At 41.8% G+C, this 17,332-nt stretch overlaps 1 protein-coding gene across 11 annotated transcripts in view; it reads left to right on the forward strand.

The window, feature by feature from the left end:
• Positions 1-17,332, forward strand: part of Trpc7 (transient receptor potential cation channel subfamily C member 7) — a 316,931-nt gene that overhangs the window by 271,685 nt on the left and 27,914 nt on the right. For all 11 annotated transcript variants that reach the window (XM_005333202.4, XM_078048930.1, XM_078048914.1 and 8 more), the window contains 2 exons: positions 8,865-9,098; positions 12,841-13,105. In XM_005333202.4, the coding sequence (XP_005333259.1) occupies positions 8,865-9,098; positions 12,841-13,105 (499 nt within the window). The remainder of the gene's footprint in view (positions 1-8,864; positions 9,099-12,840; positions 13,106-17,332) is intronic.

Below are 17,332 nucleotides of genomic sequence, written 5' to 3' on the forward strand. Positions count from 1 at the left end.
ATAAGGGGAAAAGATTAAAGAGTGTTTTACTTTATTCTGAAAGGATATTTGCACATCATTTTCATTCTTTTCCATTCCTTCTTAGAGTGGATCTGGAGAAGCTAAGGATTGTTTACCATTGTATTATGGAGATTCACTTCTGAGGTCTTTCTACTTACTGAAAGTCCTGGTGGTCAGTAAAGACTCTCAGCTCTTATGGTCAGAGCTCTAGAAATTGTCCAACTTATAGCTCCCTGACTGTTGTATGTGGAATCCACTTTTTGTTTTTATGACTTATTATTCAAAAACATTCAAATTCTTTAAATCTCTGGAATTTTTTGTTTGTTTCCTTCAGGGGGTTTTGTTGATTGGCTTGCTTGCTTGCTTGTGTTTGCACAGTACCCTTCTCTCTGGAGTTCTGCCTGAGCTCTAATCTCAGCCTCTTCACTCAGGGAGACTGCCTGCTGTGTTTCTGGGCCCCCTCCTATGCATGGCAGACTGGAATGTGCTTCCAGAAAGACAGCCAGTGTCCTCATATGACTTACCTCATGGTTCCCATTACTTAGGAATAACAGACTTATGCTGTCTCCAATGTCTGAAAATAATTCTTTCTTTTTTTCTTCTGTTATTCCAGAGTGGCTGGTAACAGAAATCAGGATACTTTTTTGAAAGCATAACCAGAAAAACATTATCAAACTTAAAAGAAATATAATAATTTCTTAATGTCTTCATACATCCAATTAGTAACAAATGCCTCTGATTGAGAGAGGTATGTTGAATAAGTAACAGCATGACCTGCTTCCTCTTTTCCTTCAGATCTCTGTTCACATTTCACCCTCTCAGAGTAATTAAGCAGATAGGAGCAGGTACACTTATCCCCCTTCTCTGATAAGGTGAAAAGCATTCTAGGCAGAAGGAACAGTATATGTTAAAGCCTAGAATCCAAAACAAGCTGGACATGCTCAAAGAACATCAAGCATGTCCAGCTTGTTTTGGATTCTAATGTGGCTAGAGTACATAAATACAGAGGAGAAAAGTAGAGATGAAGGCAGGAGAAGAGCTTTGCAGAATTCTGGGCACAGAAATAACATCATGTGAATTCAGTAAAGAGTCAGTGACTGCTGTGTTAAGAACAGATAATTGTGGGACAAATAGCAGAAGCAACAGACCAGTTAGGAAGCCACTGCAATTGGTAAATAGTAAATGGTTAATGTAAGAGGGCAGGAGATGGTGATTATATTTTGAAGGTAAAATCCAATAATATTTACTATTGTATTATATGTGGGATATGAAATAAAGAGAGCAAAGACAATTCCAAGTATTTTAGCTCAAGCAATGGGATAGCACAAAGCCAGTTACTAAGATAGGGCCAGACAAAAATCAGTTTGGACAGGGAAGAGAAATGGAAATCAAGACTTCAGCTTGAGATCTATGTATTAGACATTTAAGAGTAAACATCAAGTAACAAATGGATATATATATGTCTGAAGTTCAGAGGAGAAATGAGTCTGGAAACAAAAAATTGGACATACCGGTATATTTACATAAATTATATGAGATCACCTTCACTTTGAATATAGACAGATGAACTAAGGATAAATCCAGTGGTTTAGGTATGGAAAGATGAGAAGTATCCAGAAAAAGAGATGAGATAAAAGGATAACTAAGAGAGTGGTGACCCAGAAGTAACTATGAACCAGGGAGTGATCCTTTATGTCAAATACTACTGATGGATCAAATAACATGAGATCTAAGGATGGACCATCAGCTTTGGAAGCAAAGTTTCTCAACAGGTGGAGCAATGAGATCCAGTGTCGAAGTAGAGGACTTGGCCTTACCAGGAACATAGACCCTTCATTTATTGTAACAGGAGGGAGGGTGAAGGCATAGTGCAGATGGTTTGTTGGGATGCAGTGGTGGGAACATGTAGATGTTCTTTTCTGATGTTTTTTATTTTATCCATTTTTTCTCAATAAGTATGTTTTAGTTATTAAGCATTTGCATTAAGCATTTAGTTATTAAGCACTATTGTCAGGTACTAAGGAAGCAACTATAAATAGGACTAGTATTATCTTGTTCTAAATATCTTCTGGAGCTCTTTAATTATGACAAAAATAATCATGATGAACTCTTTTTGCTGTTCCATTGTGAGATCTAACATCTAATCCACTCTCTGCTCAGAAGTAGCAGAGCATAAAGTTGTACCAGGCCCCTGCTGATGGCATCTTAGAATTCTATTCCCAGACGCTGCCAGGAAGGCCTTGAATCAGTTAGAAAGACAACTCCACAGACCTCTCTCCCCATGACATATCACACTCATAACTGTAATACTTCATACAGACTGGTTATGAAAAGACCCGAGTCATTGTTCCCTCTTTGCCATAATCAACTCTAGAGCTGAAGAGAAGCTTAGGACCCAACAAGTCCAAACTGCTCCATGCAGGGATGGAGGTTTTAGCCATAGGAAGGTGAATGACCTTATCCAAGTCTCCCAGTTTCTGCCCTTCCCACTCCCATGCCTCAGTCTGTTCTCTGCACAAAAGCTAAAGTGATCCATTTAAAAGATACTCAAATCTTGTCACTCTACCTCTTCAGTAGTTTCCCATCTGCCTCGGTGTGACAACTAGTGTTATCACATGGCCTATAATGCCCTCAGCTCTCTGCCCCATCTCTATGGTTCCTCCTACCACATTTCCTCTCACTTACCCTGTCTTAGGCCCACCAGTCTCCTTGCCTCACTGCTTCTGCCTCAGAAGTCCTGTCCAGGCTTGGCCCCTGTGCCTGGCGAGTTCCTCCTGCAGGGAGCTGTGGGGGTCACTCCCTTACATCCTCAGGTCTTTGCTCAAAAATCCCCCTTCTGAAAATGAGGTCTTTTTTTAATCAACCTGTTTAAAATTGCAAGTCTCCCTACTCTACTTCCTCCTCTTCTGTTTTTCCTCCCTTCTCTGATTTTCTTCATAATAGTTACCATCTCTGACAAGACTATATGTATGCTCTTTGTTTCTTATCTAAATTAATGTTATTATTTCTGCAGTCATACAGATTTGCAACTGCTCTTGTCATCTTCTGTTTAACTGTAGTCCTCTCTCCATATGGACATTTAATTTTCTCAGTGACCTCTTTCAGTGGCCACATAGAGTGCAATACTCTACCATACTCCCCAGCCTTCTCCTATTGAGCATATAGATTATTCCTCTTCTGCTGTATCATTTCACAGGAGAGTTAAACCCAATTAGAAATATGTTCTTCCTTCACTCCAAATACTTTTCCTGGTTATCAGCAGAATTTTAGAAACTTCTGTCAACCCAAGATATTTAAAGCATGGGATGGAGAGGTTAAGGCCAACAGAGACTAAGAATATATAGCCAGCAGGGTAGAAGAAAACCCAGGAGGACATAACATCAAGGATGTCAAGTAAGAAGCATGACTGAGGAAGGAAGGACAAATTTACTGGTAGGCACGTATATTCTGTAGAACTATCAAATGAGTGGCTTTGCAGAGTATGAAGTGAACCAGAGACTATCACTCCTTCCAGCCTGAAGAATCCCCAACATCAGTGGCCTATGTTTATTACCTGATTACACACAGTAACTCTAGAGTAGTTGAAGAGCTTATAATAAGCTTCTCAACTGGAGCATGTATCTCTAGAGACTCTCATCAGGAGAGTATATAAAATGTTAGTAGTTCCCAGAAAGCCATTACAGGCTTGGAGGTCAGGAAACCTCTCCTAATGCATGTGATTCCTCCATACAGGAATAGAACCATTTCACTCTGCCCCAATCTCCTAGGAAAACTGGCAATATCTTCTTAAACAGATGCTACAGTACTGAACACTCAATTGGAATGAGATACAAATGTCCAGTTCAGTAGCAAAACAAAAAAAAATAAATAAAATAAAGTGTTAAGGGAATGAGCTTGGGACCAGGTGTCAGGAAACCCAGTCCTGACTGTGTCCCCCTCTCTTTAGTGGCCTTGCCTCTCCGGATTTCAGTTTCCACATCTATAAAATGAAAAAGTCTAGCAATTGCCTCTCCTGAACCCACCTAGGATTATAAACTCTGAGGGCAGTGCTACATCTTAGCTCCAAAATCACACACTTAGGCTTGACCAAGAGTAAAACTATAAAGTCATGAGCACTGAGTTATTTTAACAGTCTCCACTTACATCTAGGTAAGTTTTCCTAACAAAATATCCCAAACAACTTTCCAAGGTTCGTTCCAGAAAGCCAGACCATGTGGCTGCCCTGCGAATCACTTTTAGGGGCTTCCCAGGCACTCAGAATGAACTCCAGTCTCCTTAGCACTGCCTAAAAGAGAGCTTTTCAGTAACCTCACCTGTAGCTACTGCCTGACCCTTGAATCCTATGGAGCACCTCAGTTCCCTGGAAAGACCTATTCCCCCTTATGTCTATGGCCACCATCTGGAACATTTTGCCAACCCTTGCCCTTTCACCTAGTCAACCACTTGTCCCTCATCCTAAGTGTCACCCCCTTCATGAACTCACACCTTCACTGAGTCAATGGATATATGGTATACCAAGGTCATATGACTGTAATGTTGACTTTCCTGAACATTTTTCATTACAACATCTGTCCCCCTATAGCACTGTGACCTGTGGACACATCTGTCTCCAGCACTAGACTTACATTACTATGAAAATGTTACCAAAAGCTCAGTCCTTGTCCCCAATGCCAATCCAATAACAAGGACACAGATTTGAGGAAAAAGAAATTTTATTTCTTACTTAGCAAAGGAGAAACACAGTGGACTCTTGTCCTAAAGACAGCATTTCTGCTGATCAGCAGGAACAAGGCCTTTCAAAGAGGTGATTAAAAGGCTACATTACATGTGTCCTCTGTTAATTCACTTGTTAATTTGGGAGACAGTCATTTCTGAGATTTCTAGTGCAATCCCCAAAGTCTAGATTACTTTGCTCCTATGGTGGATGTGTACTCAAGGACAGATAAATCTGCCTAAAATGGGGAAGAAAGGTGAATCAGTTTCCCAGAAGCTAAGATTAGGCATGGGGAGAGATTAGAGAGGAGCAGGGAGAAAGGAAAAGAACAAAACATGTCCAGTCTAAAAATGAGTTGCCATGGCAGAATGGCAAGGGCTATATTCAAAGAATTAAAGTCAACCACTGTTACAAAAGACTACCATTATGTTGATTGTTGCATCCCCAGAATGGCGTCTGGCACAGAAGTGAAAGTCAACATCTGGTCCATGGATAAGTGAGTTCCTGACCCATCCGGGTAAGCTTGTACTTAGTGAAAGGCATAGTAGAGTCGGCACAATGGGCAACAAGAAGCCTGGACTGCCTGTGTGACTTTACACAACTCACTTGCCACCTTTATATATGAGTTTTCTCACGTATAGAGTGGAGATAATGATAGTACTATCTATTCAACTAGTATGAAGATGCAGTGTTTATAAAGTGCTTAGCACAGGACCTGGTATCTAGAAGGAACTCAACAATTGATGGCTACTGTAATTAGAAAAGAAGACAAAAAATAGAAGGAATTTTCTTAGGACATTTTTAAACCCTGAAAATTTCTGAGATCAGAGTTTTTCAAAGGACTGGTTATTGATAAAGTGCTTGGATATTAGGGCCTGTGGATACAGAACTCCCAGGCATATTTGCCCTCCTGTGAGTTCACAGAACATCCGTATCCTGGACCAATGATAAGAAATTGGCCTGAGGGAACAGAAAAGCATATGTGGGGCCCTGAGATGGAGAAGAGGAACACCTGGAAGCAATGACCATTTAAAGACTGGGCATATTTAAGCCTCACAGGACTTCGAAGGGGGAGCCCTTCTGAATGCCATCTGAGCCTGGATGGAAGTGAATGCTTTTTTAGCTGTCAAACTCCATCTCCACAGCCTGCAGGCCATTACTCAGAAGCTATCTACATCAAGCTACTCATTTCGCCCGAGGCTTCCTGGCAAGTCCCAGCTTATTCCTTGGCCAGGCCCCCTTCTTAATTATCTCTGACCTTGTTCTCTGAGCTCTAGGCATCTCTAAGAGATGAGAATTTGGCCTGAAGGAGGCTCAAGAGCCCAGTATCCACAGCCCTTGAACCCTTGGGCTCTGGATACTTTGATTGGCATGCTGGAGGCAAAAAACCCTGAGGCTCAGCTCCTGTATCAAATCCTAAACTACCCTTGGCAACTTGGAAGTAGGGGGCCTCATTTCACTCACTGAAGTAGTTAATTTCACACATTTCTTTTTTCATTAAGCGTTTGCGCTGCTCAAACACTTGGGCCTGTTACTTTTACTTATGGCCTTGGAATAATTTAAATTAGTCTGGGTAAGTTAATATATAAATCTAGGAAAACTGACGCAGACATTTGACCATGGAGAAAGTGATTTGCAATGCCCAATGAGGTGTTACTCTACCCATCAGGAAAGTCAGTTTTCTGTACATAATTTGCATTTCAGATTCAAAGAGCTTTTAAGTGTTTGAAGTTACTTCAAAATCTCAATTCATTCATTTTACAAATATAAAATCTGAGGTCCCATAGCAAATCCAGGGACTTATCAAAAGTCACTGTCATTAAATGTTGAAACTATAACCTGAACCCAGGATTTCCTAAATTAAAGCCAATCGCTCTAAGTGATAGTCTGTGATTCTCCTAAGGCCCAGCTAAAAGCAATTTCACTAAAACATTAGGATTTTTAATTTGGAGGTAGAGGAAAGCAATAAACATTTTCCAGCCTGTAATGGTTTTACTAATAACATTTTTAAAATACCTATTTGAACAGGCAAAATGAAAGTATATTTCAGTGTTTTAAGAAAATTATTATTTCATTGAATTATCATGCAAATTTTTAGAGGGTATGCTTTAGAAGTAGCTTTGTTAAAGCAGGGAGGAGGGATGGAGAGGGATGGAGGCAGGGGTTGGGGGAAGTCTTGTAAACAGACCTGCAGTGTTTTGGGATATTTCCTATTGTGGGAACTCCAATTTGATCTTCAGCACACAAAGCCATGACTCTTCTCTAAACAGCTGCTCTCAAATTATTTTTTGCTTAGAAAAACATTTCAATTCTTTTTATTTCATGGGCCATTTCCACCATAAAAAGGAAAAATTCAAAAACAGTTCCTGGACAGAATCCCAGAAGAGTATAGGCAATCAGCTCATCACTCACACACATCGAGAGTTGGGCCTATGACCAAGTCAGTCATACTCTGGCCAGGGTAGAGCCACCATCATCCTCATCCTCTGTTTGCTCAAGCATCATCTTTGACTCCAGGCTTTTCAGCACCTGAATTATCAAAGCCCACTGTATTGTGATGTGGGTATCTGTCAATGTGCTTGCATTTGAGGTGTAGGGAAAAGAAAGAAAAGTACATAAGCAAATGACTGGGGGTGGAACTCTTGAAGACTGATGGGTAGACCTGGTCTGCTGGAGTGCAGAATGTATGGAGATAGAGGAAGATCGAAAGGTTCAACAGTCTAGCTTTAGAATTTGGATGTTAAATAAGGACTACATTTCAGGTGTTTGAAAAGGAAAGTTAACCATGATGTGACCTGTACTTCATGAGATAAGAGAATGGAGGTGAAAATTAAAAGGGCAGGAAGGATCTGAGAGTCTACCAGAGGAGGATGTGCAGAACTGCTGTGATCACTGATGACAGCCAGAGGAGTCAGAGATGCAGTAGAGAGACTGGGCAATGAAGGGACAAAGTGAGGATGAGAAGAATAGGGAGGCCAGCTTGGGATAGTTGGTATTTCTGCCACTGGCAAGACAGTCACTAACAGCAGTCTCCACAGGGTGGGAATTCAGCTTTGAGGCTCTTAAGAAGTAGAAAGATAGTCACCTGAGACACATTTGCAAAGCAGCTACAGTATTAGTGCAGATCTAAAAGAATACCCACCAAAGTATTAGCCCATGCCACCTCACAAGGCTGAACTGGAAGAGGGATGGGGGAAATATTAACATAGTTTATGCCTTTAAAATCCAATAAATTATTTTTTGAAAACTAAAAACTAATTTTTTTTTGAGAGAGAATCTTTTTTTTTTTTTTTTGTAGATGGACACAACACAATGCCTTTATTTTTATGTGGTGCTGAGAATCGAACCCGGGTCCAGCTTGTGCTAGGCCAGCGCTCTACCGCTGAGCCACAATCCCAGCCCCTAATTGTTGTTTTTTTTTTTTTAATAACTAATAACTGCTAGGTGGGTTGGCTCATGTCAGAAATCTCAGAAACTTGACAGGCTGGGGCAGGAGGATGGCAAGTTCAAAGTCATCCTCAGCAATTTATCAAGGCCCTAAGCAACTTAAAGAGACTGTCTCAAAATAAAAAATAAAGGGCTGAGGATGTGGCTCAGTGGTTAAGCATCCCTTGGTTCAATTCCTGGTACCAAAAAAAAAAAAAAAAACCCACCTAATAACCATATACTAAAGCTCATTGAAACAGTTACAGAAATATAGAGGAAAGCATTTTAGTCTGTAAATTAGGAAAACTGGGTTTTAGGTCATATATGGTACCTTAAGAAATTCCTAGATTCAGTTTCCCTACATTTAATCAATGACTGGAATGATCCCTTAAGACGTCTACCATGTGTAAATGCCAGCAACCATATTTCCCCTATTATGCCTCCAACAAACTATCAATAGCTAAGAACTCTTTTCTCTCTTCCAAAAAAAAGGGAATTGTCTGTAAGGACAGGGACCAGTGAGGTGTTCTCTCCCAATCTGAGGATCTCCTGATTCTAAGCCTTTCTTTGAATCAAGGCACATTTCCATTTGCTTCTGGCCATCAACATTCCTAGCGCCAAAGTGTTGACCTTTTCTTTCGTATCCCGGTTCCCTCCGTGCCCTCTTGTGTCACAAATGCCAAAGGATCTGAAAACCGGGCCTGGCCTTCTCCCCCTCCTGCAGGAATGATCTGGTCGGAATGTAAAGAAATCTGGGAGGAGGGGCCGCGGGAGTACGTGCTGCACCTGTGGAACCTCCTGGACTTCGGGATGCTGTCCATCTTCGTGGCCTCCTTCACCGCACGGTTCATGGCCTTCCTGAAGGCCAGCGAGGCCCAGCTGTACGTGGACCAGTACGTGCAGGACGACACGCTGCACAACGTCTCACTTCCGCCGGAAGTGGCCTACTTCACCTACGGTGAGTCGGCTTCCGCCTGGGTGCGTCTGAGCCCCCGCCCTGGCCCTGGCCCTTGACTAGGCCTGTGTCACAGCCTGTGATTTGCATTTTGGCCGATTTGGGTCATGTCGACTGACTGCCAGGTCAGAACCCCCAGAGCCCCCCAAAACGTCTCATTCCTTCAGTGCATCCAGTTGAGCAGAATGTGGAGTTAATTAGTGACTTAGAAACGCATCTCTCTGTATTAGGAAGAATGAGTTTATTTTGGAAAGGTTGTTGGGGGCATTCCTGTAGGCTTTTGGTTTTGGTTTAAAAAAAAAAAAAAAACTGATGTGAATTCAATCCTAAAAGGAATGTATATACCAACAAAATTTTCCTTCCATATTGGATCCCTGCTTTGTACAAAGATAAGGCCTTCTTTGCTAGTTTGAAAGTTCTTTCCCCATGGATATAGGTCCTCTAAGTACCTTTTGAACCACAAAGCCATGTGGTTTGAATTGATATTTTAAGAATAATAATGATAATACTTATTGCATCCATTTATTGAGGACTTACTATGGCCAGGAATTGTGTAGACATCTGACATACATAAACTCCAGTCCTTGTAATACTACAAAATTGATGTTTTGTTTGTTCCTATTTTATAGCTGAAAAAGAAAGTTGTTTTCATGGCAGGGATAATACTATAATCAGAAATACAGGATTGCTTTGTATAGTAGGGAATCCTGGCCTGAGATGAATTGAAAGTCAAGGTGAATAGCCTGGTACTTATGTCCCAGACTTTAATATTAGACCAGAATTCAAATTCTAGTTCTGTAGCTTCCTATAACATGTGTTTACTTAACTATTCTGAGCTTCTATTTTCTCATATGTAAAACAGAAATAATAAAACCTATGTCAAAATTTTTGTTTTGAAGATTAAATAGTACCTGTGAAGAATTTAGCACTATGCCCTGAAAATACTAAATTTTCACTAAATGGTAATAGTTTTATCAGTACTTTCTCTTGGGTCATTTTCTTGTTCAAACACAGTACTTTCTATGGTGAAAAAGAAAGATGAGAGAGTGAAGGAACAACAGCTATTTATTTTCACCAATAAAAAGTAGCTGAATGCTTAATAAGTCTTCCTTAATGGCAGCTGCTACACTTTGAAGGGTTTAAGTGTCGAATGTCTCTGTTACATGAAGCCATATGGCTGTTGCCTCTCCAAAATCTTCATGATCAGTACAGCAGTGATCTGTAGAGGATTGTCACTTAAAAAGTTGATTTGCTCTTTACTATCAACATAAATTGTATTATGTGCAAATTTGGTAGGAAAACCCCCCATTGAGAAATGAAGAGTCTTGTAGTATTACAAATCATCTACTCTCTCCTTGGCTACCCAGCCGGCTGACACACACATACCACCATTTGTTAATCTGGCAAATTCTGACTTTCTTAAAACACAATAAGCTTGTATATTTTCCCCTCCGTGTGGCTCAAGGTTCACCAAGAAAAGATGAGAGATATGTTTCTTAATGCCACGATTCAGGCTGCAGTATTGTTCATTTGTGACTTCTATTTCTTTATGAATTGTATTAAGTCTCACCCAACTCAAAGCATAGCACATTATTGTCCTTGCTTTTGTGGTTCACCCCGTGCCCTTGGAAATCATCTGCGTCTCTCAGTGTTCACTTGTGCTCCAGTTATGGGAGAACAGAGCCCCCTTGTGGCCAGACAACCAATGGTTCTCTCCAACCTCTACAGCCCCATATAGACCCCGAATTTTCAGGTTGTGATAAAGCCATTTTCCTCATGGAAATGGCTCCTAGATGAAAACCCCTAGATCTGAATCATCATAGTTCTGCTTGTTTTACACCTATTATAACTCTTACAGGTCATTCCAAGCAGCATATTTTTCACTAAAAGTTCTGACCTGGTCACTAGGATCTGACAACAGCTAAGTCTATCTTAATAGATTATTGGTGTAGCTTTTATGGTTATAGCTGAGGTTGAAAATGCTAAATTATAGGTGGCAGGAAAAATCCTTTTTAGTGTCTGTTTAATAGAAGAAGTCACATCCTATTTCATGTTATTAAAATGTGTTACTTATCCATGGAAAGTGACAGATATATTGGAAAAGACATAATTTGTTCTCTGATTGTCTTTCATGAACTTTTGAGTTATGACCTTGATGAGAACATAAAATCTACAATATTGTTATATTTCCAAAAGTAATTAGAATGTGCTACATGAAACTTTGTGGCCCTGCTTCCCTTACTTAAGGTTTCTTACTTGCTCTCTATTATTATAATTATTTAACAGAGTCTAGCTTTGAAAATGAAGAATAAAATTCTTCCTCTTCCATCTCCCTTGGGGTGCCAAGAATTGCTATGCAATATCCTTGCTAACTGCACTTACTAGGCTCTGAAAAGGACCCCATACCCCAAATCCAATCTTAAAAATGGCAATAATAATATCTACTCTACAGGGCTGTAGTGAAAATTACAGCTAATGTAAGTGTAAGGGCTAATTTAGGTTTCTCAATGTTTCTCAATTTAAGTTTCACTTAGCATTTCTCAACAGGAACACTATTGGCTTCTTCAGCAGGGAAATTTCCATGGTGAGGGACTGTCTGGGGCATTGCAGTCTATTAAGCATCCCAGAAATACTCCTACCTAGTCATTGTGATGACCACAGACAGCCCCACACACTTCTCTTGGGAGAGAAGTACTGCCCTCACTTGAGGATGGATGTTTGTCCTGACACATAGTAGACAGCTGATTTGTGATAGACACTGCTCCTCATGGCATTAGAACTGCAGTAGGAACACTTTGCAGGTTTGTTCTGCTGCAAGAATGCCCAGAAAGCAGTTGAAGCCCTGGTGGTCACCAGTGACTGCAAGCAGAGTCTCTGCAGCTCAGGATTGGTCCCAGCCTCTTACCCAGCCAGAACAGATAGCTGTTATGGCTAACATGCTGACTGGTCACCACTTTGGGGGGCCTTAGCTAAATCAGGAAGCAACATTCTCAGCACATACCACCTGGGGAACAAAACCCAAGAGTATTTTCTCAGGCATAATCTGATCATTCCTAGTTCTAACCCTGGTCCTTATGTGAGCTTATTTGTTCCAACTTGTGATCACTCTAAACTTGTGTTCATTTATTCATTTAACAAGCATTCATCAACACCCACTATGTGCCAGGTGCCATGCTGAGCACTGAATATCAGATTTCATTTCATCTTCCTCATAGTACTAAGTTGATAGGATCCTTAATGTACAGATGAGGACAACGAGGCTCCAGAAAATTAGTTGACTGACTCCAAACCCCTGCTCATAGGTGCTCCTGTGTCACCTCCTCATGCTGTTTCCCCAGTGAGTGGGACAGCACCTGGGTGTCAAGTGTAAACACTGGTAAGGGGGATGGAATAGAAAGCAGTGTGGCAAATACCAGAACCAGAGTGTGTTCAGATAACCATGGGAACAGACGGGGAATAGGGATCCTGTCTAGCCTGTGGGAGTCACAGAAGTCTTCCTGGAGGAGGTGACACCTGAGCAGATCTTTAAAGGATGATTGGGAATGAATCAGACCTTGAAGTGAGGAAAGTGTTCCAGGTAGTGGACCAGCACATTTCAAAAGGGTGGTACCTTGTGTTCTGTATTTGGAATTGAAAGGGTAGGAATTGAAAGTCATGTGGTTGGAGACCCCTGAAGATGCCTAACTGGTTTCTCTTCCAGAGCAGATCCTATCCCCCAGTCAGTAACCCAGATATTTTCTTTTAGCCAGGGACAAGTGGTGGCCTTCAGACCCTCAGATCATTTCCGAAGGGCTGTATGCGATAGCGGTCGTGCTGAGCTTCTCTCGCATTGCGTACATCCTGCCAGCCAACGAGAGCTTTGGGCCCCTACAGATCTCCCTGGGGAGAACTGTGAAAGATATCTTCAAGTTCATGGTCATTTTCATCATGGTATTTGTGGCCTTCATGATTGGGATGTTCAACCTGTATTCTTACTACCGAGGTGCAAAGTACAACCCAGCGTTTACAACGTGAGTATCCCAGGGCTCTCCCCTGAGGCTCTCTCTGGCTTTCCTGGGAATTCTTGGGAGTCTCTTGCAAGTAGTTTCTTACAGAAATTCAGGTTTCTTTGGTATTTCTCAAGATTTAAGATAACTGTACTCAAAGGTGGCTTAGAGTTCAGGTTCTGAAGTTGGAAGAACAAAAGAGCTGGGTTAAATCCTTACTTTGCCACTTATGCACTGTGTGGTATAAGCACCTTCCTTAACTCCTCTGAGCCTTCATTTCCTCATCTTTAAAATGGACATAATAATTATACCTGCTTTGTAGGGATAGTGTGAAGATTTTGTGAGATGATATAACTCACACATACAGAATATGTCTTGGCACATTTGAAATAAATCACCAAGTTAGTCTTGGAGCAAGACATGGGACTTTATTCACTGGGGGGTAGTAAGGACAGCAAGCAAGTTGCCTTTGCAACCCTCAATCCCTTGCAGAAAGTAGGGTACATGTTTATAGCTAAAAAACACAAGCTACCAGTAAGTCAAAACCACAGGAATATAGGAAATGGGTCAAAATGACCCAGTACAGGGTATAGTACATTGCCCAAGAAAAATGGAAATTAAAATGAGAGCATAATACATTGAATAAAAATAACATAAACATTTTTAAACCACCATGCCTTGTCAAACAGGTTGTGCTTAATGGGAAGTGGCAGAGACAGGTTTTCTCATAGAAGAAGCATTTCTTATATGAATTGGAGTCTCAGGGTAAATGGAGTTCATCTGGTCAAGGCATGTATAGTTTAGCCCATAACATATAAATGGGAGGAATTGATATTATTGTTATAATTATTATCATTAGCATCATCATCATCATCTTGCCTGTGTTGCCTAGAAAACAGAACCCTGGGCAAAAATTGCATGCCAACACTTTATTAAAGGAAGTGAGTTGTAATCTGAGGGAAATAATACTGAAGGGGAAAGGAAAGTGAAATATGGGTGGAGGGTAAGCAAGGACAAAGTCAAGGTCTCACTGCATGGGCAATACATGAAGCAAGGTATGGGGAAGGCAAATATAGGTTGCTGCCCTAAGCCGTCATCTGCCAGAGTACACAACATGGGCATGATGGACCCTGCCAGGGAGACTACAGAGGGAACAAAACCCAAGTATATTTTTTCAGCCAAATCTTGCAGATTCCTGGTCCCTGTGAGAACTCATTTGTTTGTACTTGAGACTTCTCTAAACTTGTGGTTAGGAGTTCATTCAGTCATTTAACAAGCGTTTTCAGTACTTGCTGTGTACAGAGAAAGGAGCATCACATCAGGATGAGAAAGGGAACTTACTAGTCAGATCTTTCCCATCTGCTGTCTCTCATGAGTCAGATTCATGAACTCACCTACACTTTAAGGGTGGCCATAGTGAAGCCATGTCACACAGCATGAGAAGTAGGTCTGCAAGTTGGCCTGGGTCAGCAGCTCTTTCCACTTGGCTGGGCATACCAATGCCCATGCATGGGCACCGAGCAAGTCCTACAGCATCATATGTCCCTGCAGCCAGAGAGGAGGCCCAGGCCAGGTAGCCAGGAGGCATGTGGCCTGGGTGATAAGTAAGGCACTGATATCAGGATTTGGAGATTGCTTCTGAGGGGCTCTAGCCAGCCAAGCAGACAAAACAACACAATGGCACCCACACGCCATGGAGGTAGACACAGAGCTCACTGACTCTGTGTCTACAAAAATTCAAAACTCCTCCTCTCTGTGGGGAATACCAGGCTGGTGGGGTGTCTGGTGACATGGGCTTCTATCCCAACTCTTCTTCCCTGGCTCATCTGTGTAACCCTTCTTCCCTCTCCTTACATGGAACCTGTATGAACCCACAGGGCCATGAAAAAGGCCATGACCTAGAGTAGGACTGATCTGGCCATAGTTTTCAACCATATGTGACCCAGCTATCTGTAGAGAGAGTAAGAGATGGGGAAAGGGCAAGATCAGGAGAAAGGGGCAAATCAATTGACTCTCTTGTGCTCAGGGTCTGAGCAGGGTCTACTGAAAGGATGTGGCAGGGCTAGATGTATACTCTGACAAAGGCATTTATTGGCTGATGACTTTTAGCCAAGTCACTTGATTTATCTAAGCCCTTATGTACTCATCTGTAAAATGAAGAGAGGTCTTTCCACCGTCTTTGTAAATACCTACATGGATAGATGTGGCAGTTTATATAAAGTGGCTGAACACAGAGAGTTTCCAGCCTGAGTCCTTTTCCAGACCCATGCAGTTCCAGAACTTCTCCTTGCCTTCATCAACCTCCTACCAGAATCTTAAAAGGAGACTTTCTGATACTTACCCCTAAGAAACCCTAAGTGGTCTGGTGTTTAAGTTTTCCAGTAATTGAAGACGGCCCCTAAGACTTAACCATGCAGGCACCCTGAGCAATTCCCACCTTACATCAGGGCCTCAGCTTACCCTGCTTCTGGAGAAATCACCATCAAGGGAAAATACTTGTGTCTAAGAACCAAGTGCAGTGGCTGTCAGGCTGCTCAGCTCAGAACTAGGGATTGTGCTGCCCTGCCTGCTGGGTGGCCCTCAGTGCTGAACCTCAAAGGCTGTTACTCTCTGTGGCAAAAAAGAAGTAACTGTGTGCCCACAGAGAGTTGGTGCCAGTGGTGAGAAATGTCCCTGAAGGTGGCCCAGGTTGTATGGCAGCCTTAGCACCAGAAAAGACAGAAAGACTGGGTTTCAGTCTGCACTCTGCCTCTTACTCACTATGTGGCCTTGGGCAAGTGCTTTTCCTAATTCTGGAAGGATAAAACATACTAAGAGAGCCATCTATACAGGATTAGAATAAATGGGAAACTTACATGGTTTGACTTATCATAAATCTTTAATAAATGGTGCTTATGATAATGAAGATGGGGGCAAATGTGGGAGGAAAGACAAACAGCAGAGACACCTACAGATTTGGCACTATAGACCCCTCTCTGGTTAGTGGCCTACTTGACAAACTCTCCACCAGCTCAGGCTAAGCACATTATTGATTTAGGTGGACTGCTTTATATCACTCCAAAACTCAGCAGTTAACTGTTTCAAGAAGGAAATAAGCTTGAAGTCCCCACAAGCAAATATGCTCTAAATGTGCTAGATGAGAGCTAAATGCATCCCCTTGACATGAGATGCATTGTTATTGGACATGAAGAAGTTGTCAGCCTAGGAACAAAGGGTCTTGCCTTCTGTGGTGAGGCCCTGATGTTGCTCCCATTTTCAGTCCAGCACAGTGCCTTGCATAGAATATTTGCCCACTAAATGCTTCATAAGCAAGAATGAGATAATAAATAGGAAAAACACAGCCAGGTTAAAGGCAGCCAAGAAATAGACTAGGCATCTGGTAACCTAGGCTTCTGTCCCATCTCTGCTGTCCTGGCTGATCTGTACAACCTTTATTCTCTCCCCTTACAGGACCATGAAAAAGGCCATGACCTAGAGTGGAACTGATCTGGCCATAATTTTCAACCAGATGCAACCTAGCTATCTATAGAGAGAGTAAGGAAAGGTGGCCTGGGATCTCTGGCTCAGGAAGTTATGGAGAAAAGTAAAATCAGGAGAAAGGGGAAAATCAGTTGACTCCCTTGTGCTCAAAATGTAATTAAGACTTTGCAGACTAGAGGGACCCAGACAGAGAGGACCCCAAGCCTTTTCAGATGGGGACATGTACAAGCAAGGAACAGCAAGTGCAGTAAAAAGAAAGAAACAGGATAGTCATTGCCTTGGCAGTTCCTGAAATGGGATGTGTAGCTGTATATAGGATTTAATTGAACAGGAAAAGTCAGTAGAGCATTGAGGTAGAGAGAGAAAGAATGGATTTTTGTAAATGTCATCTTTTACCTTTTGACTGCTCTCTGGAGTATGTCACCCTCCTAGAGATCTTCTTTGATAATAAAAAGCCATTTGAGAATAAATAATACTCATACCTTAAGGAACTCAAAGCTATGATAAATGCAGCTATGCTGATGATGAAGACCCCACTCAGGTGTGTGCCTGCTCCACAGCAAACCATCCCATGGTCTCCACCCAAACCTGCCTACCCTGTGGAACTTTGAGTTTGTAGGGTAAGTCAGAGCTCTTCTCATCTGTTTCTGTAGATTCAGAAGACTCAATCCTACAGAAGGGAAATGTTGGTTGGAATACACTGCAGGATCCCTTCACCTCCACTTTGAACTGATCCACCTGCTCCCCATCTCTGCTCTGGCCATGTTCAAG

Source organism: Ictidomys tridecemlineatus, chromosome 1 (assembly GCF_052094955.1).
Source record: "Ictidomys tridecemlineatus isolate mIctTri1 chromosome 1, mIctTri1.hap1, whole genome shotgun sequence".
Taxonomy (NCBI): Eukaryota; Metazoa; Chordata; class Mammalia; order Rodentia; family Sciuridae; genus Ictidomys; species Ictidomys tridecemlineatus.